Consider the following 27,638-nt stretch of genomic DNA (forward strand, 5'->3'; position numbering starts at 1 on the left):
CGATCCATTTTCTTCCATTTAAGAAGTATAGAACAAAACAACCTCAGACATATAGAGTCTCTTGTATGAAGGACATTATTAATTACAAGTTGAAAAGTTGAAATCCAAATTGATTTCAAAATATGCTGACTAAAGACTTCTAGATAGAGAATATTCACTAAGTATATTAGTTGTGGAAAGCACAAATTGTTGATACATTATTACATTTTAACATTACAACTCCAGCCCTTAAGACATGTGTTTTAAAATGACAATTAACAATGTCTAAATCAAAGTTGATTAGTAATGATTATTATTGTTCAGATTAGCCCTACAACTATTTAATGTAATAAATTGCCCCGAGTGCCCTGAGAAGCAGAAAAAAACATAAAAAGAGTGTTTAGTAGTCGATGGTGTGCCACAGCATTTTTCATTAAGAAATGTGCTGTCAATCAAAAAATGGTTGGAAAACACAAATGTACTCAAAATACGATGCATGTGCTGCACATCAATGTCTTGAATCAGTTTCCCTCATCATGTTCCTAAACTCAGTTAAGATCCCTTGAAATAGAGAATCATTGCGTAAATCTACGTCAGTGTGTTTTCTGTCCAGTTCTGTATAAAAGCGTTGTTTAAGCTTGTCCACAAGGCCGTCCAATAAAACACATTTAGAGGAGTCTTCACAACACCCACAGGCCTCTGGAGAAAAACTCCCATTGCATAAATAACCTGGACTGCAGAATGGGTGGAGTTTCTCCTTAAAAGTGACACCAGTGAAAGAGAAGAGCAGAGCTGGAGCTTCTGCATCATAGAAAGAGACAACTCCCTCTTTGTAATCCACAAACACACCCACTTTCTCAGGCTTACACTTTGTAAGGACATCGATTTTAGGCTTGTCAGAGACATAATAAGCTCCATCTTTTAAACCTATGGTCCAGAAAGAATTCTGTGGATTCAGTGTTAGGGGCCCTTTCCTGTCGACAGACTCTTCAGCCACTCCTAAAGTCCACTCTGTTTTCCCTTTCACCTGAGCCTCAAAGTAAAAACAGTCAGAGAGACTCAAAGTAATTGGACGCTCTGGGAGATTTCTCTGATCCTCTGTATCTTGAACTCTCATTTGAGATGACTCTGTATCCTTGGTGACTTCTACTTTCTTAGATTGGACTCTCTTCAGCTCTGCCCTTAAAAGAACCCTGGTCTTCTCATTGAAGTCGTGCTCCAGCTGACTCAGCGCTCTGGCCACAGCGCCCCCATATGTCGGGGTAAAGACAGTGACACTTGTCCAGTCTTTGGTTGGTGTCTTGGGGCTCAGCTGTGTGGAGTTTTGGAGCAGATGAAGGGCGTCTTCAGACTTCTTATAGTCTTCAGAGTGCTGCTGCAGCTCAGCTCTTCTCCTCTTCAGCTCAAAGATCTCCTTCTCTATCTCCTGGATCAGACCTTCTGCCTGCTCCTTCGTGTTGCTTTTCTTCTTGTTCATCTCAGAGATGAAAATGTCCAGACCTTTCTCCACACTCTTTTTTAGAGCAGTGAACACTTTGACTCCATCTGATAATTCTCTTTCCGCAGCAGCATTACTGACCCTCAAAGAGCTGCGCAGCTCAGTGATCTTCTTCATTCTCCTGCTTATATCCTCCTGAATGTGGCCCTCAGCCTTCTGCAGCTGTATCTTCTGCTGTTCAGATGCCTCCTTCAGGGGGATGACCTCATGGCCCCTGTGCTCCGAGCACACACAGAGCACACAGACACACATGCGCTCGCTGCTGCAGAACAGCTCCAGAGGTTTGTTGTGCGTGGCACACACTCTGTCTTCCATGTTTCCCAGAGGCTCCGTGAGCTGGTGCCTCTTCAGGCCCAACATGTTGAGGTGAGGCTCCAGGTGAGACTCACAGTACGAGGACAGGCAGACCAGGCAGGACTTGAGGGCTTTCTGTTTGGGCTGAGTGCACATGTCACACAGGACTTCTCCAGGTTTAGCAGACCGTTTTAATGACCTCCTGGAGTTGTATTGAGACTGTTGAAAATGAGCAGCCATCTTAGCGATAAAAGTGTTTACCTTCAGCTCTGGTCTGAAGAAAAATATTTTTTTACAAGAAGGACACATGCACTTGGCATCAACAGGCCAGTCCTGATCAATGCAGCTCCTGCAGAAGTTGTGTCCACAGGGTAAAGTGACAGGATCTGTGAACACGTCCAGGCAGATGGAGCAGAGGAACTGGTCCTCTGACAGCTGACAGGTGGCAGTGGCCATGGCATGCACTGAACACTGAAAAGACAATATGACTCATGAGCCACATAATCAAACTTGGGTGTAGTAACATTCCATAAGGGAATGCAGTCAATGTTGAAATACAACTAAAATGTAAAAATGTTTTGAGATGATTAGACTCAGGTTTATTATTAGAGAATTTTAAATATACTCTCACCAATAATACAAAGCTAATCCTGCATTTGAGTTTTGATGGGTAACATCTTTAAGTGCGGCAAAGTAATTGTATAAATAGTAAGTAACTATTTTAGTTTGATGAAATTTGTACTCACATTTTTAGCAGAGTTGGTTGAAACAGTGACCAGGTTTGACCAACAATCCAACAGCTTATTGATCTTATCTTCCAAGTTGTCGTTATGAGGTTTGATTTATATCAATAGGTGTTCATTAAATTACTTCTGCCGCACAGAATAAAGCTATGCGGAAATGGCGTTCTATTTGTACCCAAATGTTGCAAAACCTGTTTCACCAACTCGCCATGTCACTTTTACCAGGGCGATGCCTCTGACAACAAAAACATGGGAAATTAATTAAAACAAACACACACAATCCTGGCACACTTCACTAATTGGACGTTTCCTTAATATTTGAGGTTTCATTGATTTATTAGGGCAAATGTCAGTTTTTGTGTGTGGAACAAATTTCCCTATGAATTATTGCTGAGGAATGACATTGATGAAGGGCGTGTTATTGTCTCCTCTGTGTCACCAGAGAAACACTGACCTCTTGTGGCCACAGACAACTCTGTTATAAGAACATTTGCCAATCAATTTAGTTGTGTGTAAGTGTGTAATGAATTTCACCATCACACTGTGCTTGTTTCAAATGGCCAAGTTGATATGTAACATTTTAGTTAGAAACCAACTCGATCATTTTATGACTGTGGTTCATGTATTTTCTCTGTTTAAAAGAAGAAAGAAAGAAAAACATCACAGTTTAAATATTCAATTCCCCAAAAACAGTTTAAATTCAGAGTGTAAAATTCCCATTAAAAAAAATAATAAAATCACAGCAATGGTTCAAGATGTCAAGATTCGCACACTTGGATTGATTGCTAATGCCGTGTACTGCAAATTTTACATTCTGAATTCAGACTGTTGAATAGGCCCATTTCAGCATAGGCACGGCTACTTCCGGTTGCCGTAAAATGTCTGATCTTCACTTCTTGTTCCATTCTATTTCTGTGGGAATTCAATATAAAAAAGACATGACAGCAGAGTGAGTTACAGATGGATAATCACTGGCAGCATGTTCAAACTTTTACGTATGATTTAAATATGTAGAAGGAGACCCACCTATAAAGTAAACGTAGTAGAATGCAAAGTTGAGTGTTTTAGTTAAGTTAAGAACAGTTAAGTTCAGTTTGTGGTGTTCTTTTAATATTATTAATTAAATTTATTGTATGTTAGATGTCAGTGTATTCCCTCATTCGTCCAGGAGTGTCCTATTGTAGGAAAAACAAAACAAAACCAGTCCAGATGACTACAACTGAATCTTTTTTTACATTAGAGACAAAACCACTTACTTTTATAAACATACAGGTGTCTCCAGGTGAAGTATTTATATTGTACGTACATACTGCCAGTGATTATCCATCTGTAACTCCCTCTTTGGGTTAGTTAATTATTTATTTATTCATTTTATTGAGACTCGGTTTAAGTTCCCCATAAGGAATGAATGGAGCAAGAAGTGGAGCTCCGCATTTTTAAGGCAACCGGAACTAGCTGCCGAATCCCATTTAAAAACACACAAAAAAAAGCTAAATTAAAACTAGGAAAAAAAATAATCTATTTTGTTTCTAGGGTTAAAAAATGTGTAATCGAGTAATTCGCCAATATTCAACATCCCAAATCTGATGAATCAAACGATCTTCCGTAGACGTTCCGGCGTCTCCCCACACTGGCAGAGTGAGCCCTCCTCCTCTCGTTCCTCTCTTTGCGCAGCTACAGGTTGCTCACCTGTGCCGGAGCGCGCGCGCACGCGGCCAGTGCAACAGCGTGCCGCGGCGGGAGCGCGCGGCCATTCCTCCGCTCTCTCCGCGCTCGCCGCTCACCGCGACGGAACCGCGCGCGGCATATCACCGACAAAACTCCTCCCATCGCATCCCGCCGTGAGAGACCCCCACTTATCTCGAGCCCGGGCTGTAAAACACACTTTGAACTTGTGCGGGAGACGCGTCTGCCTCGGAAAAGTGCAGCCTTGACCGCCACGTCGCCTAAAACAAACAAAGTCAAAACTGTGTTCCACTTTCCCCCGGAGCGCGCTGCGGCGGCGGGGACCACTTTCCAGGACACGATGCTCGACCCGTCCTCCAGCGAAGACACGGGCGGAGAGTCTGACCCCGACGTGGTCCAGGAGCCGCCGAGGAAGGGCTCCGCGTCTGTGGAGGTGAAGCGCGGCAACAGCAGCGGCGGCGGCGGCGGCGGCGGCAGCAGCGGCGGCAGCGGCCGGGCTGGAGGGCACAAGAGACCCCCTTCCGCTGCACCTGCTGCCGCCGCTGGAGCTCGAGCCGCGGGGAAGGGGAAGAAGGACAGCGCACCTCCCGCGGAAGAAGAAGGAGAAGAGGAGGAGGACGAGGAGAAGAGGGAGCGAGACCGGCTGCAGCGGGAGGAAGAGGAGAGGAAAATTAAAGTGCAGATTTACGTGTTCGTGCTGAGGTGCATCGCGTACCCCTTCAACGCCAAGCAGCCCACGGACATGGCCCGGCGGCAGCAGAAGGTGAGTGTGACGGGCACTTGTGACGCCCACACCCGGGGACCAAACTGTCTTTAGTCAAAGTTTGCACTGGACATGACAAACTCCAAGCATTTCCCCCAATGACTCTGCTGATGTTGAGCCTCCTCAGCTCTCCACGTTCAATAGTTTAGAGGTTTAATTATTGTCATTAAAACAAGCATTGATAACCATATTGATTAAAAAGTAAGCTCCTCCAAAGTGATGAAATAGCCTCATGTCTAATATTGATCTGAGATGAATGACTTTGGTCGGCCAACAAATGTCTAATTTCCATTTGCCACTGCATAAAGAACATCAAGCCCTGTTTAAGACCCTTCCCATCATCTTCTGGAGACCCCTTAAAATCATTAAATAAGGGCTTTTCATAAATAATACAATTTATTTGTAAATATTAGTATATGTCCAGTTGGTTGATAATGTATTTGACTATTTGACGGCTAAAATAAGTGTTAGTTATGGAAGTCTTTCAGTCATTTAGTCGATTAATCTGGTCAGTCAGTTTTTATAGATTTTTTTATATTATTTTATCGATATAAGTATTTATATATGCAACAATAGAAAGTAGAACGGTGTAAGCTGGAGGTTTGGGAGTGACTGGACTGTTTAAGCTGCCTTTTCACTTTGAAGATGTGGTTTTTAGCGCTTGTAGATCTTTTTTTAAGTTGTTGAATTGATTAATCAGTCAAAGGTGTCGTGGTTGAGTGAGTTATCTTGAAGTTTTGGTAGTGAATTTGAGTGAATCTGCCTTTTTACACAATAATACTCATTAGTTTTCTGTGTTTGATGTTCTTTAAGTCGATTAATCAATGCACAGGGGACGCTTTTGGAGTTATTTTTGTACCAGAGCCTCATCATTTCCACAGCTTTTGGTCGACAGCCACAGAGTATTGTTTTAGTCAGCCAAGAACTTTCAGACAATGGGATAGTTTGACAATTATATCTACTGTTTTTATGGCATTAGAAATCATGTTATTGTACTTTACATTAATGTTTGTGCTAGAGATTGACTTGGAATGACTCAGTTTTGCTTTTAAAACAATCACAATTTATTATTTCTTTGGGTTACAATTGTATTCTGTTCTGAATAATCACTATTAACTGATTAATCTTGTCATCCCCGATCTCACACACAAAGAGTATATCATTTTGTGTGTAGCCATTTTCCACTACTACAACAAAAAAGTTTCTGACAACTTCAAACGCCAAATAAACTTGACTTTAAACTGAAACTGTACTGAATTAAACCGTTTCACAGCAAATTGTATGGAAGGTATTTGTATTTGTTCTGGACTTGCCTTAGCGGACAATAAAGAACACTAGAGGGATAAAGCATTGATTTATTGTGTCTCTGTGGAGTGGATGTACTGGGATTCTGGTTTGAATCTCCCGATTATGAACAGGCTTCAGACCGGAAGAATCAATATGTCCCTGGAAACCAACTCTTGTATAAAAAAGGTCAAGAAGATGCAGTACTTCCATAGAAATGAAAAATGATATTTATAACATAAGTATAAAGTATAGAATGGTTGGATAGTAGATGGTTGGATGCTTGTATACATGCACTAAGACTGGAATCGTGATTTGAGATGTTATGATTGCAAAGTCTGCTGTATTTAGGTAATAGGATGTGGAAAAACAACTAAATATCCAGTTTTTTGATGGAAAAAAACAGCAAAACTTGCCTACCGTGTATAGTATGACGGTAGTGTGCAGATTGGTGGTAGAAATGCTGTTTCTGGTGAGGGTTTTTGGATTTAAAAATGGCACAGAATATCTCTGAGCTCAACCTATGACATCACAACGCAGGTCAATTCACGATGGAGTGTTTCTGAGGCTCAGAGAGAGAGGACTCGAGTCAAGTTTATTTGTAGAGCACTTTTCATGCAACTCAAAGACCTAAGAGTACTAAGAGTACTAAGAGTACTTTAGTATCAATTAATACATACTACATACATTTATTAACAAATTAGACCTGGGCAATGCAAAAAATATGATTTAAAAAAATAAAAAAAAATAAAAAAATAAAAATGACTTAAAAGTATCAGGTCTCATTTCAAAACGTAGATCTTCTAGAAGAGAGTTCCACATCTGGGAGTTCCACATCTGGGAGTTCCACATCTGGGAGTTCCACATCTGGGAGTTCCACATCTGGGAGTTCCACATTTGAGAGTTCCACATTTGAGAGTTCCACATTTGAGAGTTCCACATCTGAGAGTTCCACATCTGGGAGTTCCACATCTGGGAGTTCCACATCTGGGAGTTCCACATCTGGGAGTTCCACATCTGGGAGGAAGAGAAAAGAAAAAGAGGCTTCACCATGTTTGTTTTGAACTTTAGGCTCCACTAAAAGAGCAGCACCAGCTGATCTCAGGGGTCCACGGGGCTCATGAGTCAACAGGTCGGACAGATACTTTGGACCTCTAGCATTGAGCGATTTGTGGCCAAATAAGAGAATTTTGAATCCAAATTCTGTGAAGCCAGTGCAGCATCCATAATACTGGGTAATGTGCTGTCTTTTTCTAAACCCGATTCATCAAACAAGCGTGAATGAAGCGAAATGCAACTCCAGGTATGTTTTTGAGGAAGGAACTATTTGATTGTAACACAGTGTTAAAAGTCCTTTCAACGCTGTGTCTCTAAACCTTTTTTTGAGTCACACTTTGTTGGTTTCAAAAGATATCACTCCACCTAGTACAAGGATGTTTCAGTATCTGGTTCTTTAGATTTGGCAAAGGTGATCGTTTTGCTTTCTGCTAAACTTTTGAATTAAATCAATGTGGACATTTTTACAAATCACTCCATTCTTGTATTATTTTAGCTGCACAGTATATTGCATTCAGTCTTCAGTCATTTAAAAAACCTGCTCACAGCCTCTTCACTTTAGATTTGTATTTCTTTCATATTTCTGAAGAGACATTTATCTTGCACAATGTTATTGTGGTGGGACAGTTACACCAGAGGCTGTTGCCTGGCATCTCTCGTCTTCATTTTCCCCTTGACTAAGTCTTGGCTTGAACTTAGCTCTGGTCGCGGCGGTTTGGCTTAGACTTTACAACGCTTGACTAAAGAAGAAAAATGCGTTGCCAAGGAGGATTTCTTTTGTAATAAAATGTGTGCCACAACTAGAAAACTCCACTTATCGACTTATTCATTTAATGTATTTCTGTTGCACATAAAGAAATGACATCCCGGAGACAATTGGGTGAAACAAGTTAGAAAAAGTGACATTAAACACTGAACATTTAAGGGACGTTCGAGTGGAGGAAGCAGTCAATCTATTTCACAACACTAGCTCTTTTTAGGGTTTGTCAGTGAGGAATAATAAAACCTTTTAAACGGCTGTGGTTTGTCTCCTGATATATTGAAATAAAAGCTGTCGGCGCTAAATCACAGGAAGGAAAAGCTCAGGTCTGTCCTAAACGTGTCTGCACCAATAAAGGTGCAGACACGAAATAAGAAACAGAAATAATAAATGTTTATTTCCCAAAGAGCCCAGCCTCGCTCCCGAACGCTTTTAAATAATTTAGCCTTTCCTTGTAAAACATTGGAGCGGCTTTTCCTGCAAATCACTTTATCGACTCGCTGTCATTCTCACAAGTTGGATGTTTCGAAACTCGCTCTCTCCAGATCGAGTACAGAGTTAGTAAAGTGTTGAAGTAAAAATCAAACTTGAAACGATATCGCATTTTAGTGTCCTCTTAGAAAGCTCATGGTATAATGATCGTTCACCATTATTGACACGAAACAAAAGTGAAACCCTCAATGTTCTAATGTAAAATCACTATACATTGAACTGAAATGTTAAAAAAGCACGTAGGTTTAATTTGGAGAAATATGCTTTGCATTGAAATGTATAGAAAGTATTATTTCTTAGTTCTTCCGATTTCTATTGCGACTTGAATATCCACAATCACAAATATTTTGAAATGTCATGAGGAAGGTGGATGAAAAGCCCTGTATCTGAAGCGTTTTTCATTTCTGTTTGAGGACAGTAAAATAACCCAGCGGCTCCTCTCCTGTGTACTTGTGTAGCATGTATGCAGTACACTTTCGTGTAGTACTCTTGATGAGAACCAGAGCCTTGAGTCAAATCTCTGAAGCTTTGAACAGAAAGCGATTGACCTTGTAACTTAGAAGTGGCTCTGATTATTCTGAAATTTATACTTGGCCTGGGGCAAGTTCTCATTTACAATGCAAACACAAAATGTGTGTGTGCTCTGCATTTTTATACAGTTTGCATTTTAGTGTTTAATAAATCGCTTGACATTTGCATAAATATTCAAAATATTAATTCACCGTGAGATTACATGATCCTGTTGATTTTTGTGTATGATTTATGTGTCCGTCTGTAAGGTTTATAGCTTATTTTGCTGGGCCTTTTAATATTACACGTAGAATGTAGTTTGAGGGCACTTAAGGTTAAAAGTAATTGAGTTTTTATGTCTAATCTGTCTTAAATCATAATAAGATAAAGACATGATACATTTTTTTATAATAATAAAAAGTAGATATGATTGATTTATTTGGTTGTACTGTTATGGTAGTGTGTGCCTGTGCGTGTGTCGAGGATGATGAGGGCATACATTTTAAGGAGGATTTTGTCTTGAAGTTTGTCTTGTTTAAAAGTTGTTGAGTGATGTTAAAATGATGAATGATGACAATGATCAGGTAACCAGGTTTCTGTGAAAGACAGTATGTCACCATCACAATGGGGAGTGGTGTGAGAAAACAACAAATCTTGTCAAACTGTCTGAGGATAAGATGACACAAATCAAAGACTAAAAATGATGACAGCACCTGGTTCTGTCCTCAGGCCTGTCACCATAATTACTTACGAAAGCTGGAACTATATTTTTTGAGGCCCAGTTTTTATCGCGTGTGCAAATTCTTTGTTGGGAACTTTTTTTTCAGCCTGATAAGATTTGAGCTGTAGAAAACTGAATAAGTTACTTCTATGACTCATTATAAATTCTTAACTGTGTTTTATTGTGCTGTTTATTCATTGCAGCTCGTGCTTTCTCTTTTACAATACACTCCTTAGAAACTGGGATTCTCCTGTTTTAGTATAATTGGGTCAGCCCTAAAGTACTGTAGTTTCTGTATCATCGTTTATTGTCGTGCTTCAAAATGTGTTTGAAAATTAGTTTTAAATGTAGCTGGCAGAAGATGCATCAAAAATGTATCGCACTATATCGTTTTTCGTCATTACCGCCCACCACAAATCCCCAGTCTTTTTAATATGTGTTATTATACGTACAGTACTTAATATGAACTCAGAATCTTCTCATCTTCTACATGTTCCACCACTGTAGTTTTAAGAAGTCCACCCCTCTTGCCTGAGTAGACTGTACTGACTCTCGACCTCATCCTCTGCTGGTCTTTGGCCCCGGGCACGGCTGTCTTCACAGTGGAGGAAGCAGGGAGAAACCCAAGCGTTATGTAACTGCACGTCTCCTCTGCGACAGGCAGACGCTGAGATGACTGAACAGGACTCGAGTCGCCTCCAGGAAAACGCAGGCCAAAAATCACTCCCACCACCACTACCTCTCTGCAGAAATCCAAAAAAACCCAGTGTCTTCTTCCCGAGAGGCGAGCCAAGACGAGCGGTTTTATCTCGGCTTTGTGTATTGAACATCTGTCGGAGGATTAGCTGTGTACTGGGAGCGAGCGTGGGTCTCGTCATGAGGGGGTTCTCTATAGTCTTTGGAAAGGGCTTCTGCGAAATGGGACAAAAGAGAAAAGAGGAGAGCAGGGTCAGGACCAAAACGGAAGGAGAATCCGTGGTGATAAATGCATAGGTTTGGCTCTAAAGGGCAGAACATTCACACTGGTCATATATGTGTGGTAACTGAGCTTCACTGGGTCATATACAGTTTACTCAGGTCCTGATAAAGACCTGGACCAGACCTGGACTTGGATTCAACTGTCTGGGAATAAAGAGGCTATATACCGGGACTCTGCCGGGACTCTGCCGGGACTCTGCCTGGACTCTGCCTGGACTCTGCCGGGACTCTGCCTGGACTCTGCCTGGACTCTGCCTGGACTCTGCCTGGACTCTGCCTGGACTCTGCCTGGACTCTGCCGGGACTCTGCCTGGACTCTGCCTGGACTCTGCCGGGACTCTGCTGGGACTCTGCCTGGACTCTGCCGGGACTCTAGCCTGGACTCTAGCCTGGACTCTTATCGGGACTCTTATCGGGACTCTACCAGGACTCTTACCTGGACTCTTGCCTGGACTCTTGCCTGGACTCTTGCCTGGACTCTTGCCTGGACTCTTGCCTGGACTCTTGCCCGGACTCTTACCTGGACTCTTACCTGGACTCTTACCTGGACTCTAGCCAGGACTCTTACCTGGACTCTTACCTGGACTCTTACCTGGACTCTTACCTGGACTCTTGCCTGGACTCTTGCCGGGACTCTGCCGGGACTCAGCCTGGACTCTAGCCTGGACTCTAGCCTGGACTCTAGCCTGGACTCTAGCCTGGACTCTAGCCTGGACTCTAGCCTGGACTCTAGCCAGGACTCTAGCCAGGACTCTTACCTGGACTCTAGCCTGGACTCTAGCCTGGACTCTTGCCTGGACTCTTGCCTGGACTCTTGCCTGGACTCTTGCCTGGACTCTTGCGGGACTCAGCCTGGACTCTAGCCTGGACTCTAGCCTAGACTCTAGCCTGGACTCTAGCCTGGACTCTAGCCTGGACTCTAGCCTGGACTCTAGCCTGGACTCTAGCCTGGACTCTAGCCAGGACTCTTACCTGGACTCTAGCCTGGACTCTTGCCTGGACTCTTGCCTGGACTCTTGCCTGGACTCTTGCCTGGACTCTTGCCTGGACTCAGCCTGGACTCTAGCCTGGACTCTAGCCTGGACTCTAGCCTGGACTCTAGCCTGGACTCTAGCCTGGACTCTAGCCTGGACTCTAGCCTGGACTCTAGTCAGGACTCTTACCTGGACTCTTACCTGGACTCTTACCTGGACTCTTGCCTGGACTCTTACCTGGACTCTTACCTGGACTCTTGCCTGGACTCTTGCCGGGACTCTGCCGGGACTCAGCCTGGACTCTAGCCTGGACTCTAGCCTGGACTCTAGCCTGGACTCTAGCCTGGACTCTAGCCTGGACTCTAGCCAGGACTCTAGCCAGGACTCTTACCTGGACTCTAGCCTGGACTCTTGCCTGGACTCTTGCCTGGACTCTTGCCTGGACTCTTGCCTGGACTCTTGCCTGGACTCTTGCGGGACTCAGCCTGGACTCTAGCCTGGACTCTAGCCTAGACTCTAGCCTAGACTCTAGCCTGGACTCTAGCCTGGACTCTAGCCTGGACTCTAGCCTGGACTCTAGCCTGGACTCTAGCCAGGACTCTAGCCTGGACTCTAGCCTGGACTCTAGCCTGGACTCTTGCCTGGACTCTTGCCTGGACTCTTGCCTGGACTCTTGCCTGGACTCTGCCGGGACTCTGCCGGGACTCAGCCTGGACTCTAGCCTGGACTCTAGCCTGGACTCTAGCCTGGACTCTAGCCTGGACTCTAGTCAGGACTCTTACCTGGACTCTTACCTGGACTCTTACCTGGACTCTTGCCTGGACTCTTGCCTGGACTCTTGCCTGGACTCTTGCCTGGACTCTTGCCTGGACTCTTGCCTGGACTCTTGCCTGGACTCTGCCGGGACTCTGCATGGACTCTGCCGGGACTCTGCCTGGACTCTAGCCTGGACTCTAGCCTGGACTCTTATCGGGACTCTTATCGGGACTCTGCCTGGACTCTTACCAGGACTCTTACCAGGACTCTACCCTGGACTCTGCCTGGACTCTTGCCTGGACTCTTGCCTGGACTCTTGCCTGGACTCTAGCCTGGACTCTAGCCTGGACTCTAGCCTGGACTCTAGCCTGGACTCTAGCCTGGACTCTAGCCTGGACTCTTGCCGGGACTCTGCCGGGACTCTGCCTGGACTCTGCCTGGACTCTGCCGGGACTCTGCCTGGACTCTGCCTGGACTCTGCCTGGACTCTGCCTGGACTCTGCCTGGACTCTGCTGGGACTCTGCTGGGACTCTGCTGGGACTCTGCCTGGACTCTGCCTGGACTCTGCCGGGACTCTGCCTGGACTCTAGCCTGGACTCTAGCCTGGACTCTAGCCAGGACTCTAGCCAGGACTCTAGCCAGGACTCTAGCCTGGACTCTTGCCTGGACTCTTGCCTGGACTCTTGCCTGGACTCTTGCCGGGACTCAGCCTGGACTCTAGCCTGGACTCTAGCCTGGACTCTAGCCTGGACTCTAGCCTGGACTCTAGCCTGGACTCTAGCCAGGACTCTAGCCAGGACTCTTACCTGGACTCTAGCCTGGACTCTTGCCTGGACTCTTGCCTGGACTCTTGCCTGGACTCTTGCCGGGACTCTGCCGGGACTCTAGCCTGGACTCTAGCCTGGACTCTAGCCTGGACTCTAGCCTGGACTCTAGCCTGGACTCTAGCCTGGACTCTAGCCTGGACTCTAGCCAGGACTCTTACCTGGACTCTTACCTGGACTCTTGCCGGGACTCTTGCCGGGACTCTGCCGGGACTCAGCCTGGACTCTGCCTGGACTCTGCCTGGACTCAGCCTGGACTCTGCCGGGACTCTGCCTGGACTCTGCCTGGACTCTGCCTGGACTCTGCCGGGACTCTAGCCTGGACTCTAGCCTGGACTCTAGCCTGGACTCTAGCCTGGACTCTAGCCTGGACTCTTGCCGGGACTCTGCCGGGACTCTGCCTGGACTCTGCCTGGACTCTGCCGGGACTCTGCCTGGACTCTGCCTGGACTCTGCCTGGACTCTGCCTGGACTCTGCCTGGACTCTGCTGGGACTCTGCTGGGACTCTGCCTGGACTCTGCCTGGACTCTGCCTGGACTCTGCCGGGACTCTTGCCTGGACTCTTGCCTGGACTCTAGCCTGGACTCTAGCCTGGACTCTAGCCTGGACTCTAGCCTGGACTCTAGCCTGGACTCTAGCCTGGACTCTTGCCGGGACTCTGCCGGGACTCTGCCTGGACTCTGCCTGGACTCTGCCGGGACTCTGCCTGGACTCTGCCTGGACTCTGCCTGGACTCTGCCTGGACTCTGCCTGGACTCTGCTGGGACTCTGCTGGGACTCTGCCTGGACTCTGCCTGGACTCTGCCTGGACTCTGCCGGGACTCTGCCTGGACTCTAGCCTGGACTCTAGCCAGGACTCTAGCCAGGACTCTAGCCAGGACTCTAGCCTGGACTCTTGCCTGGACTCTTGCCTGGACTCTTGCCTGGACTCTTGCCTGGACTCTTGCCGGGACTCAGCCTGGACTCTAGCCTGGACTCTAGCCTGGACTCTAGCCTGGACTCTAGCCTGGACTCTAGCCTGGACTCTAGCCAGGACTCTAGCCAGGACTCTTACCTGGACTCTAGCCTGGACTCTTGCCTGGACTCTTGCCTGGACTCTTGCCTGGACTCTTGCCGGGACTCTGCCGGGACTCTAGCCTGGACTCTAGCCTGGACTCTAGCCTGGACTCTAGCCTGGACTCTAGCCTGGACTCTAGCCTGGACTCTAGCCTGGACTCTAGCCAGGACTCTTACCTGGACTCTTACCTGGACTCTTGCCGGGACTCTTGCCGGGACTCTGCCGGGACTCAGCCTGGACTCTGCCTGGACTCTGCCTGGACTCAGCCTGGACTCTGCCGGGACTCTGCCTGGACTCTGCCTGGACTCTGCCTGGACTCTGCCGGGACTCTGCTGGGACTCTGCTGGGACTCTGCCTGGACTCTGCCTGGACTCTGCCTGGACTCTGCCTGGACTCTGCCGGGACTCTGCCTGGACTCTAGCCTGGACTCTAGCCTGGACTCTAGCCTGGACTCTAGCCTGGACTCTAGCCTGGACTCTAGCCTGGACTCTTATCGGGACTCTACCAGAACTCTACCAGGACTCTTACCAGGACTCTAGCCTGGACTCTTATCGGGACTCTAGCCTGGACTCTTATCGGGACTCTTATCGGGACTCTACCAAGACTCTTACCTGGACTCTTGCCTGGACTCTTGCCTGGACTCTTGCCTGGACTCTTGCCTGGACTCTTGCCTGGACTCTAGCCTGGACTCTAGCCTGGACTCTAGCCTGGACTCTTACCTGGACTCTTACCTGGACTCTTACCTGGACTCTTACCTGGACTCTTGCCTGGACTCTTGCCTGGACTCTTACCTGGACTCTTACCTGGACTCTAGCCTGGACTCTAGCCTGGACTCTAGCCTGGACTCTTACCTGGACTCTTACCTGGACTCTTACCTGGACTCTTACCTGGACTCTAGCCTGGACTCTAGCCAGGACTCTTACCTGGACTCTTACCTGGACTCTTACCTGGACTCTTACCTGGACTCTTACCTGGACTCTTACCTGGACTCTTGCCTGGACTCTTGCCTGGACTCTTGCCGGGACTCTTGCCGGGACTCTAGCCTGGACTCTAGCCTGGACTCTAGCCTGGACTCTTGCCTGGACTCTTACCTGGACTCTTACCTGGACTCTTACCTGGACTCTTACCTGGACTCTTACCTGGACTCTTACCTGGACTCTTGCCTGGACTCTTGCCTGGACTCTTGCCGGGACTCTTGCCGGGACTCTAGCCTGGACTCTGCCTGGACTCTAGCCTGGACTCTAGCCTGGACTCTAGCCTGGACTCTAGCCAGGACTCTAGCCAGGACTCTTACCTGGACTCTTACCTGGACTCTAGCCTGGACTCTTGCCTGGACTCTTGCCTGGACTCTTGCCTGGACTCTTGCCTGGACTCTTGCCGGGACTCAGCCTGGACTCTAGCCTGGACTCTAGCCTGGACTCTAGCCTGGACTCTAGCCTGGACTCTAGCCTGGACTCTAGCCTGGACTCTAGCCAGGACTCTAGCCAGGACTCTTACCTGGACTCTTGCCTGGACTCTTGCCTGGACTCTTGCCTGGACTCTTGCCTGGACTCTTGCCTGGACTCTGCCGGGACTCTGCCGGGACTCAGCCTGGACTCTAGCCTGGACTCTAGCCTGGACTCTAGCCTGGACTCTAGCCAGGACTCTTACCTGGACTCTTACCTGGACTCTTACCTGGACTCTAGCCTGGACTCTTACCTGGACTCTAGCCTGGACTCTTGCCTGGACTCTTGCCTGGACTCTTGCCTGGACTCTTGCCTGGACTCTTGCCTGGACTCTTGCCTGGACTCTTGCCTGGACTCTGCCGGGACTCTGCCGGGACTCTGCATGGACTCTAGCCTGGACTCTAGCCTGGACTCTAGCCTGGACTCTAGCCTGGACTCTTATCGGGACTCTTATCGGGACTCTTATCGGGACTCTGCCTGGACTCTTACCAGGACTCTTACCAGGACTCTTACCAGGACTCTACCCTGGACTCTGCCTGGACTCTTGCCTGGACTCTTGCCTGGACTCTTGCCTGGACTCTTGCCTGGACTCTTGCCTGGACTCTTGCCTGGACTCTTGCCGGGACTCTTGCATGGACTCTGCCGGGACTCTAGCCTGGACTCTAGCCTGGACTCTAGCCTGGACTCTAGCCTGGACTCTAGCCTGGACTCTAGCCTGGACTCTTATCGGGACTCTTATCGGGACTCTTATCGGGACTCTTACCAGGACTCTTGCCGGGACTCTAGCCTGGACTCTAGCCTGGACTCTAGCCTGGACTCTAGCCTGGACTCTAGCCTGGACTCTTGCCTGGACTCTTACCTGGACTCTTACCTGGACTCTTACCTGGACTCTTACCTGGACTCTTACCTGGACTCTTACCTGGACTCTTGCCTGGACTCTTGCCTGGACTCTTGCCGGGACTCTTGCCGGGACTCTAGCCTGGACTCTGCCTGGACTCTAGCCTGGACTCTAGCCTGGACTCTAGCCTGGACTCTAGCCTGGACTCTAGCCAGGACTCTAGCCAGGACTCTTACCTGGACTCTAGCCTGGACTCTAGCCTGGACTCTTGCCTGGACTCTTGCCTGGACTCTTGCCTGGACTCTTGCCTGGACTCTTGCCGGGACTCAGCCTGGACTCTAGCCTGGACTCTAGCCTGGACTCTAGCCTGGACTCTAGCCTGGACTCTAGCCTGGACTCTAGCCTGGACTCTAGCCAGGACTCTAGCCAGGACTCTTACCTGGACTCTTGCCTGGACTCTTGCCTGGACTCTTGCCTGGACTCTTGCCTGGACTCTTGCCTGGACTCTGCCGGGACTCTGCCGGGACTCAGCCTGGACTCTAGCCTGGACTCTAGCCTGGACTCTAGCCTGGACTCTAGCCAGGACTCTTACCTGGACTCTTACCTGGACTCTTACCTGGACTCTAGCCTGGACTCTTACCTGGACTCTTGCCTGGACTCTTGCCTGGACTCTTGCCTGGACTCTTGCCTGGACTCTTGCCTGGACTCTTGCCTGGACTCTTGCCTGGACTCTGCCGGGACTCTGCCGGGACTCTGCATGGACTCTAGCCTGGACTCTAGCCTGGACTCTAGCCTGGACTCTAGCCTGGACTCTTATCGGGACTCTTATCGGGACTCTTATCGGGACTCTGCCTGGACTCTTACCGGGACTCTTACCAGGACTCTTACCAGGACTCTACCCTGGACTCTGCCTGGACTCTTGCCTGGACTCTTGCCTGGACTCTTGCCTGGACTCTTGCCTGGACTCTTGCCTGGACTCTTGCCTGGACTCTTGCCGGGACTCTGCATGGACTCTGCCGGGACTCTAGCCTGGACTCTAGCCTGGACTCTAGCCTGGACTCTAGCCTGGACTCTAGCCTGGACTCTAGCCTGGACTCTTATCGGGACTCTTATCGGGACTCTTATCGGGACTCTTACCAGGACTCTTACCAGGACTCTACCCTGGACTCTGCCTGGACTCTTGCCTGGACTCTTGCCTGGACTCTTGCCTGGACTCTTGCCTGGACTCTTGCCTGGACTCTAGCCTGGACTCTAGCCTGGACTCTAGCCTGGACTCTAGCCTGGACTCTTGCCTGGACTCTAGCCTGCACTCTAGCCTGGACTCTTGCCTGGACTCTTGCCTGGACTCTTGCCTGGACTCTTGCCTGGACTCTAGCCTGGACTCTAGCCTGGACTCTAGCCTGGACTCTAGCCTGGACTCTAGCCTGGACTCTAGCCTGGACTCTAGCCAGGACTCTAGCCAGGACTCTAGCCAGGACTCTTACCTGGACTCTTACCTGGACTCTTACCTGGACTCTTGCCTGGACTCTTACCTGGACTCTTGCCTGGACTCTTGCCTGGACTCTTGCCTGGACTCTTGCCTGGACTCTGCCGGGACTCAGCCTGGACTCTAGCCTGGACTCTAGCCTGGACTCTAGCCTGGACTCTGCCGGGACTCTGCCGGGACCGGACTTGAACTATGAGAAGGCAATATTTACAAAAATGAAATGTCTTGATTTTTGGGAATACCCTGATAACAATCAAACAATGCCAACAGAATGTCATTAAACGTGTCATTAAACTTATCAATAGTTCTCATATCATGCAGCTAATTTAACTTTAATCCAATGGGATTTAAAAGTTTAACCCATGAACATTACCAAGTTGAGAATGCAGTGTTTTCCTCAGGTGGAGGTGAGAAGCAGAAGGAAATGTAGTGAAACAGGGTATAGTCCTTCACAGTTGTGCAGGGGCTTGAATATAAGACGTGGAGATTAAAGGTGCTGCAATTTTAATGAAGTCTGCAGCAAAATCATTCTGACTTTTCTGCCTCCAGATCTTTTAGACAGATTTTACTTAGCTGCAAGTTACAAGAAATGCTTAATTTTGTTCTTATTAAACTCTGATACTATTTGGAAATAATGAAGTTGAAATGTCTCGTTCCTTCAGGGTCTCAAAGCAAATGATCTTTGCTGTTTAGTGGCAGGTATTGAATCACATATAGTTTTATAGTTGTATGTCCTGCGAGAACGCTCTCTCAATTTATGAGCTAAATCATTTGTTATTCCCAGTTCCAACATTTCTTTATTTACCCAGAAAGGTCCCACTAAGATTTGGGATCTCCACTAAAGTATAAACTAACCAGTTTCATACTGCTTGTGAAGCTCAAGATCATTGTAAAACTGCTCTGGAATAGTCCAATCCTGTCTTGTTTCTATGATTATTATTATTTTATTAATATCGAGTATAGATCTAGTTGCAATACACAGTGCTTAAACTACAGCTATTACTGCCAGTACTTTTCCCTACTACTACTATGGCCGCTAATACTACACATTTTAACATTGCAATCTCAATGTGCAAGTAAGTCTGTACACATTATTTATTCGACATTCAAAGAGATAAGTTCATTCAGATATTTAGACCCATACAGTGGCTGAATAACATATTTTGCCCATCAAGAATTCTCACATTCAGAAATCTTTTTAATTGAGATGCATTTCTATTCCATGTCGCCCATAGCACGCAATGAGATGTTGATAGCTATGAAATAGACTTGTTTGTACTGTAACGTCTATACAATCTGTGCTCATAAATCTCTTTTGTCTTCCCGCAGTGAGCAACACAAGCCGAATCCAACTAAATCATTCCCTCCAATATCTCCTCCTGGTGCTTCCTCATCCCCCTATGACTATTAAGTTTACACCAGGGAGATTTTGTCAATTTTTTTTGTGGTGGATAAAACTTTGCTGAATATGAAAGTGCCCAGTCAGGGTTTGTGTAAAGTGTCTCATTTGTCTTTGGTAATATTTGTATTTATGGATCATTTTGTAGTTAATGTAATATTCACCTCTTTGGTCATTAATAAACATGTGCTGCGCCTGGCATTTGGCTCAGAAGTGAATCGTCAGCATTTGGACTGAGCTGCAGACACATTGTGCATAGGTATACAAGGAATGCGAGTTTCAGAAATACCAGCGGATATGATCCGGTTGTTGTTTGCCCTATTTTTCAGTTGATGTAGTTATTGTGGAAGCTCGCACTTGTTTTTTGTGTGATAGTAAGCTATTTTTATTCATTGATTTGTTTATTTTTGAATGGTTATCCAGGATTTCATTTGTAGTTGGAGTAACTGAGTATCATCACCATGGGGACTTGTGCGGTAGTTGTTTGAGTTTGTATGCATATTCGGGTTTGGTGTTGCTAGCTATTGCAGATGAAAAGCTGATACACATCCACCTGGAAAAACCTCACAGTAGAACACTTCTCCTTTGACAGTGGAGATATTTAACCATAAAGTGTTACTTGTACCCTTAAAGGTGGAATTAGAGCTTAGCTGCAAGTTACAAGAAATGCTTAATTTTGTTCTTATTAAACTCTGATACTATTTGTAAATAATGAAGTTGAAATGTCTTGTTCCTTCAGGGTCTCAAAGCAAATGATCTTTGCTGTTTAGTGGCAGGTATTGAATCACATATAGTTTTATAGTTGTATGTCCTGCGAGAACGCTCTCTCAATTTATGAGCTAAATCATTTGTTATTCCCAGTTCCAACAATGGACGATTTTTTTCAGCAATTTTTTTATATTTCCTCGTGGCGTGGATAAATCATTTGTCCTGCCACGTATCAATCATAAAACGCACCTATCGCTCACCTGCAGCCGCGTCAGGCTCGTCCCCACGTTTCCGCGTGCCTAAGCGCATGGATCTATCATAATATAATTCCCTCAGTGTACGGGGCAAAATGAAGACGGAGAAAGAGAGTTCGAGCTGACGCAGAAGTGGACAGAAATCTACGGGAGACGAGAGATGCGATGCGATCCGTTGCGCTAATAAACAAACACACGTGTGTGTTGTATCAGTCCGCGCATGCGCACTTCCGCCTGCGTTCTCAAATCGCCGAAAAATCGTCCATTGCGCCTTTAAGTCGACTCATAGGTCTTTAGCTGACTAGTACAGCCCTAATGGAATTCTCATATGGTATCGTAGAAAAGTGGTGTGATCAGGGGGAAAAATGCTATGAACCTTTGTTTTGTAAAAATAATATAGGGGTGTTTGTTCTGCCACTTAAGCTGCAGTCCCCTTAAAACTTCACATCCCAAAACTATTCAATTGTTATATGCAACATTCTGAGGACTATTCCAAACAAAATATCAAATCTTTTCATTGAATTGAATTGATTGAAACATTGTTTTTTCCTCATCGAGCAGTATGATGATATCACTTTTTGGTAGTAATAAAATTATTCAAAATTCTAAATTTTTTTGGAGGCGGTTGTTTTGTGTATTACTAGTATATTTAGAAAACAAGTCAAAGTAAATGCAACTGTCAACTAGTCCAAATGTTTTCATCCAGTTGAGCATTTAATAGCAGTGAACTATACTAGTCTTTTATGCTGCGTTCCACTCGTCCTCTGAGGTCAGAACTTGGACTTCAGAATGACATCTTCTCCCAGTTGCTGTTTTCCAGGTGACAAGTCAGGGGAAAAGGATTACCAGTGTAATATAATGACAACTAGGAAAGTGCTCAAATCAGTCCTTTTGATTAGTTGACACATTATTACATTGTTAACAAAACAATGAGATGAATTCCTTTTTTGGGGGGGCATTAGCAACATTAGCATATCCATGCATTTAGAACTCCAGAAGCTAAAGCTGTGCAGGAGCAGGTTCATACACGGCGAGTGGAGAGGAGTGGGCAAATAAAGGTAAAGTAACGATCACTAATCATGCTTGTGAAAAAAAACAATTTTCAAGTCATTATTTCTTTTGGTTTCTTTTAGACTTTGCAATTTGCATTATTCCTGCAAAGATCAAACCCAGGAGAGCTAGTAGTTGAACACCGTGCTCCACATGCAAAATTAACAGTTTTCCGTCTTTAAATGTTGAAACCTAATTTATCCAGTCAACCGTAACCTTAATCTGTGTGTTTTATTACACAGATCCTCGCGATGAACTGGAGACTTGATGTCAGTTTCTTCTGTAACTGTAGTAAACATTTGTGGTTTTGGTAGCACTATAAAACTTACCTTTTCCACATTGCTACATGATTAACTTTGGTGATGCCATTTTGCATTTGCATTTAGTGAACTTAAAGGGCCTGATTTTGAACCATGAGTCAGGAACGTTTGACACCTAGTGCACTTCCACACACTTGTCATCAATTTCTACTCACTTTGTGTAGTATTCTCTCTAGGACAGGGTAATTTGGAGTTAAAAATGGAATTGTCATATTGTGATTCAGTATTACACTATTTTAATGTAGCTGTCTGCTCAAACACACTTTTCTGCTTCCCATTTCTCCTATTGGCCTCTGAGTGAGTGACTGTGAGCTTTAACCAATCTGTGATTCATAGCAAACAATGTCCCTGATTGGATAAATAGAGCAGACCCTCTCAGTACCTTTTTATTTTTATTAACTAATAAAAGGATTTACAAAATGCATATATTATGATTATATGGCAGCAGGTCCTTTTATTTAAATGTAATTTTTTTGTGACACTCATTACTTTTGTTCTCTATAGGAAATGGTTGCTGGATACCTTCTGACCACTACTCACACCAACACATTACATGCCGTCATGTCATTGAGCAAGACACTCAAACCAACCTGGCCTATCAAATCAAAGCAGCTTGTGGGGATCAAACCACCAACTTGTTTAATGTGTATTTTTTTATATTGGATGAATTGTTTACTCGTTAGTTGGGCTGCACAATTTTTGTTATAAATGAATATTAGATTTCTTCAAATTAAGATTCAGTTCACAGGGGCATCCCATTTGAGAGAAGACTGAAGAATGAACAGCAAAATGCATTTCAGAACATGTTTGTTCTAAAGATTACATTATTTCATTAAAACTGTTTAATCAATGGTCTACTTTCAAGGCTTTACCAGTCACCCATTCACACACCAGTGTACACAGACACTGGGGGCGAGGCAAAAAAGGGAAAAAACAAATTTACTCATCTACAAGATTTCAATTACTGTAGCTGTCACGTGTCGCTGTCTTTTTCCGTTGAGATTTGGTCATATTCTTCTGACCGCTTTCTCTTGTGTCACACTGATACCTGGGGGGGGGAAATAACCCACCCCTAAAACCCAACTTCATCCCATGTTTTATGTAGGGCCATCATTAAAATACTACTTCAAATAAACAAGTCTGCGTTCATACTGCTGCGCCAAAGCGTCCACTTTACATTCATAGCCAATGTGGACGCTCATCTTTGGCATCGCCAGCGTTTTTGCGGCGCGAGTCCTGCGTTTTGAGCTTTGGACGCGGCGCGCCGGAGGCGTTCGAGTGTCCGACGCAAAAAATATGGAAAAGCTGAACTTTTTTGCGGCAGAAGCGGCACAGCAACCAGTCAGATCATGCTCTAGTGACGTGCTACGCACTACCCGGACGAAGACCCAAAACAAGCACCGCAACGATAACTAAAAAAATATCCTCAAGACACAGCTCTTGGAGCAAATACACAAATACACGTGTAATAGTATGTTTAGTTCTATACACCATGTAATAGTATGTTTGGTTCTATACACCATGTAATAGTATTTTTAGACTTATACACCATGTAATAGTATTTTTAGGCCTATACACCATGTAATAGTGTGTTTAGACTTATACACCATGTAATAGTATGTTTAGACTTATACACCATGTAATAGTATGTTTAGACTTATACACCATGTAATAGTATTTTTAGGCCTATACACCATGTAATAGTGTGTTTAGACTTATACACCATGTAATAGTATGTTTAGACTTATACACCATGTAATAGTATGTTTAGACTTATACACCATGTAATAGTATGTTTAGACTTATACACCATGTAATAGTATGTTTAGACTTATACACCATGTAATAGTATGTTTAGGCTTATATACCATGTAATAGTGTGTTTAGGCTTATACACCATGTAATAGTGGGTTTAGACTTATACACCATGTAATAGTATATTTAGGCTTATACACCATGTAATAGTGGGTTTAGACTTATACACCTTGTAATAGTATGTTTAGGCTTATACACCATGTAATAGTGTGTTTAGACTTATACACCATGTAATAGTATATTTTGGGCTATACACCATGTAATGTGTTTAGACTTATACACCATGTAATAGTATGTTTAGGCTTATACACGTGTAATAGTGTGTTTAGGCCTATACACCATGTAATAGTATGTTTAGGCCTATACACCATGTAATAGTATGTTTAGGCTTATACACGTGTAATAGTATGTTTAGGCTTATACACCATGTAATAGTATGTTTAGGCTTATACACCATGTAATAGTATGTTTAGGCTTATACACCATGTAATAGTATATTTAGGGCTATACACCATGTAATGTGTTTAGGCTTATACACCATGTAATAGTATGTTTAGACTTATACACCATGTAATAGTATGTTTAGGCTTATACACCATGTAATAGTATGTTTAGACTTATACACCATGTAATAGTATGTTTAGACTTATACACCATGTAAAAGTATGTTTAGGCTTATACACGTGTAATAGTATGTTTAGACTTATACACCATGTAATAGTATGTTTAGGCCTATACACCATGTAATAGTATGTTTAGGCTTATACACCATGTAATAGTATGTTTAGACTTATACACCATGTAATAGTATGTTTAGGCTTATACACGTGTAATAGTATGTTTAGGCCTATACACCATGTAATAGTATGTTTAGACTTATACACCATGTAATAGTATTTTTAGGGCTATACACCATGTATGTTTAGACTTGTACACCATGTAATAGTATTTTTAGGGCTATACACCATGTAATAGTATGTTTAGGCCTATACACCATGTAATAGTATGTTTAGGCCCGTACACCATGTAATTGTATGTTTAGGGTGCATGTACCTTTGGAAATAATGAAGGTACATTAAACCATCCTTGTGGGGGGGAAATACAACCCCATTTGAGGCATATTTACCATCCCTTTTAAAAGATTCTGGGGAGAGCACTGCTGGAGTGTCATTAGGTCCTTTTCCATCAGCCACTGAAAGTCTCAAGTGTTCCTCGAAGAGTTTATCTGCTGCGTTTGAAGGCCAGCAATAAATACTGCTTTTAACAAACAGAACTGGCACATGATGAAGACTGAATCTTCTTAAAGACATGCAGCGTTTTTCCTATAACCTTGACGTTGCCGTTCAGTTTACCTGAAGACTAGATGAATTCAAATCGTTATTTTATACATTTTTGGAAGTGAACTGGCGTAAATCTTTCTAATTCTGCTAACATGACTTTTCTGTCTTGTCTCCTTTGGCCGGCCAATTGAAACTAGATAAAGATCAAAACGCTTTGGAGATTATAGTGAAAGATGCTTTATGTTATAAGAAGTATGCACACGCAGCTACTACATGGTTAGAAAGTGTTGGTCTGTTGTGAGGTTTGGAGACTTTTTGCTTATGTTAATGTGCAGCTTAATAGATTTTGTTAACGTTTTGTATTTTTGGAACCCCTAGTTACTATATTACCTCTCACCACCAGTTTTCCCACTGGTCCTTGAATGCACCAGGTTACGTGTTGCCACCTGGCTCATTCCCACTCACATGCCTTTCACCCTCCCACCTACATGAACAAAACTGTCTGCCCTGTGACAAATAAATGTGTATCGACAGGTGCATTGCCTCCTCTGCGTCCTGTGTGCCCCTCGCTCTGTGCTCTTGTCCCAATAATGAAGTCCCCCGGGGGCTTGTCTTCACTTTTGACAAGATGCTCTGTCCACGCGCTGTCATCCGTGTGTGTGTTTGTGTGTGTCTGCCTGTGTGTGTCTGTGTGCAGGGGCTGCTGGGAGATTTAACTCTTCTAACGATGCATTCATGGATCTTTGTTTCATGCGGTGGGTTTGAGACAGGTGGGATTGTTTGGGTTTGTGAGCGGTCTTACCCCAGTGCTACATTCCTTTGATATACCTCATACCTCTCGAGCTTTTCCACATTTTGTAAGACCACAAACTGAAGTAAATTGTATGGTTTTGTGACACACAAAGTCTTTTGGGGAACGTCTCTACCAGCTTTGCTCACCTGCATTCTTTTTTGTAAAACAGCTCAAGCTCACTCAGATGTAAGATGTTGCCACTGATTCTCAACTCGATTTAGGAGGAGAATTCTGCTTTTGACTGATCAGAACATCACTCTCATCTGATCAAAACCTCTCTCTAAGTGCAGTGATGTGATTGGCTGAAACCCTTTCCACCTGTAGACATAGGAGGAGGAGAAGCTGATGCACACTATCGTTGGCAAGCGTCGTGCAACAAGTGAAGTCACATGCTTGCTCTAAACGAGGCAGTTGTGTCTCTGAGAGCGAGGCTAAAAGTCACAGGAGTGAATCGCAGCAGTGGTGTGCGCGCACTCCTCTTGCTTTTCTAAATGAGCGGAACACTTCTATGTTGCAATGAGATCAGTCTGCACACCACTTCTTTCTTATTTGGTCAGATAATAACAGACTTCACGAGTCACGGCTGACGACATGTAGTCTATAGGTAATTAAGTCAGGACTCAGGAGTGTGTTATTTATTTGGTTTAATGATATGACTATACAGACATAGTTCTGAAATAGTATTAATAATTTAAAGTTACTTATAAGGAGCATGTGTGTTCATGATTATGGTATTTATAGGCTATTACACATACAGTTACCATTAGAACTTTCTATTTTGTGCATTCTACTTTGCATTTTATTTACTTTGATCATTTATTTGACTATAGGCCTGTGCTTGTGCTTACTCTGGGAACCTGCACTTCTCTGCCTTCTCTGCAGGCTTAACTTTCAGGGTGCATGGAGAGTATCAAACCCAACACGCAAGTCAGATCAAACCACCAGTATCAAACGATTCAATACTATTTTTAGAATTAACCCATCCCTAATGATTACAATCATTATTATATTGAAAATAAAAAGTTACATTTCACATTTACTGTCGAGGAAACTTTCTGACAGCCAAAGTAACCATGATGCATACATGTGCTCTGCTCTTGCTCTGTGGAGGATTGTTCACTATTTATTCACATCAGATATTCAGAAGTACAGTCAATGCATGAAATTCACTGTATCATGTCAAAGTAAAATCTTCCCTCTGTGCAGTGAAAGGCAGATTGTCTGTTCAGTAAGTGGTTGGTTTGTTTGAGTTTTCCTCCAAATTAAAGAGGTTTGAGTGTCTAAGTCGTTATAGAAGGCAGATGTCGTGGCTCTCTGCCTACACCAGGAGCTGTTTTTGGAACACACCTCTTCAGGCTCATTTCATTCATACTTGACACGTCGGATTTCCCCATCTCGGCTTTAAAACAGGTTTCAATTCCAATGATAAAAAACATTTAAAAAAAAAAAACATTAATAAATTAATACATTGATATACATTAACAAATATATATCACCGATGATGGCGCATTTGATGGCTAACAGATTCTTAGCAGTTGAAAACCATGGCACTATGTTTTAGATCAGAGATCAGCTAACAATCATTTGAACATGAGTCATTCTCTGCTGTGTTTCATTATTTGCATGTGTGTAAGAAAGGTAATATGATGGGCTCAGTGGAGCGTGAGACACAGTGGCACTCGGCTCATTTTCTGCCTTTTAGGAGTCGCCTCTGTTGAATCTTTTGCATTTAAATCAGCCCCCCAGTGTTCAAACTCATAGTCATTTTTCACTTTGTTGTTTCTCTCATCCCCAGAAATTTTACTCATAAATATATTTTATTGTGATGCACGATAAATTGTGAACAGTATAGTTTATCAGTATCAGACAATAT

General features: G+C 44.6%; 2 protein-coding genes across 4 annotated transcripts in view; one reads left to right on the forward strand and one right to left on the reverse strand.

The window, feature by feature from the left end:
- Positions 1-214: 214 nt before the first annotated feature.
- LOC140348503 (E3 ubiquitin-protein ligase TRIM39-like) lies at positions 215-2,227 on the reverse strand. The gene has a single exon (XM_072434437.1). It carries the CDS (start codon positions 2,225-2,227, stop codon positions 488-490), a length of 1,740 nt encoding a protein of 579 aa, XP_072290538.1. The 3' UTR covers positions 215-487.
- A 2,110-nt stretch (positions 2,228-4,337) lies between these two features.
- cadps2 (Ca++-dependent secretion activator 2) overlaps positions 4,338-27,638 on the forward strand; it is a 286,229-nt gene continuing 262,928 nt past the window's right edge. For all 3 annotated transcript variants that reach the window (XM_072434936.1, XM_072434937.1, XM_072434938.1), the window contains exon 1: positions 4,338-4,963. In XM_072434936.1, the coding sequence (XP_072291037.1) occupies positions 4,541-4,963 (423 nt within the window). In that variant the 5' untranslated portion in view covers positions 4,338-4,540. The remainder of the gene's footprint in view (positions 4,964-27,638) is intronic.

This window comes from Eucyclogobius newberryi, unplaced genomic scaffold (genome assembly GCF_026437365.1).
Source record: "Eucyclogobius newberryi isolate DKJ021-1_F unplaced genomic scaffold, fEucNew1.0.hap1 SCAF_7, whole genome shotgun sequence".
Lineage (NCBI taxonomy): Eukaryota > Metazoa > Chordata > Actinopteri > Gobiiformes > Gobiidae > Eucyclogobius > Eucyclogobius newberryi.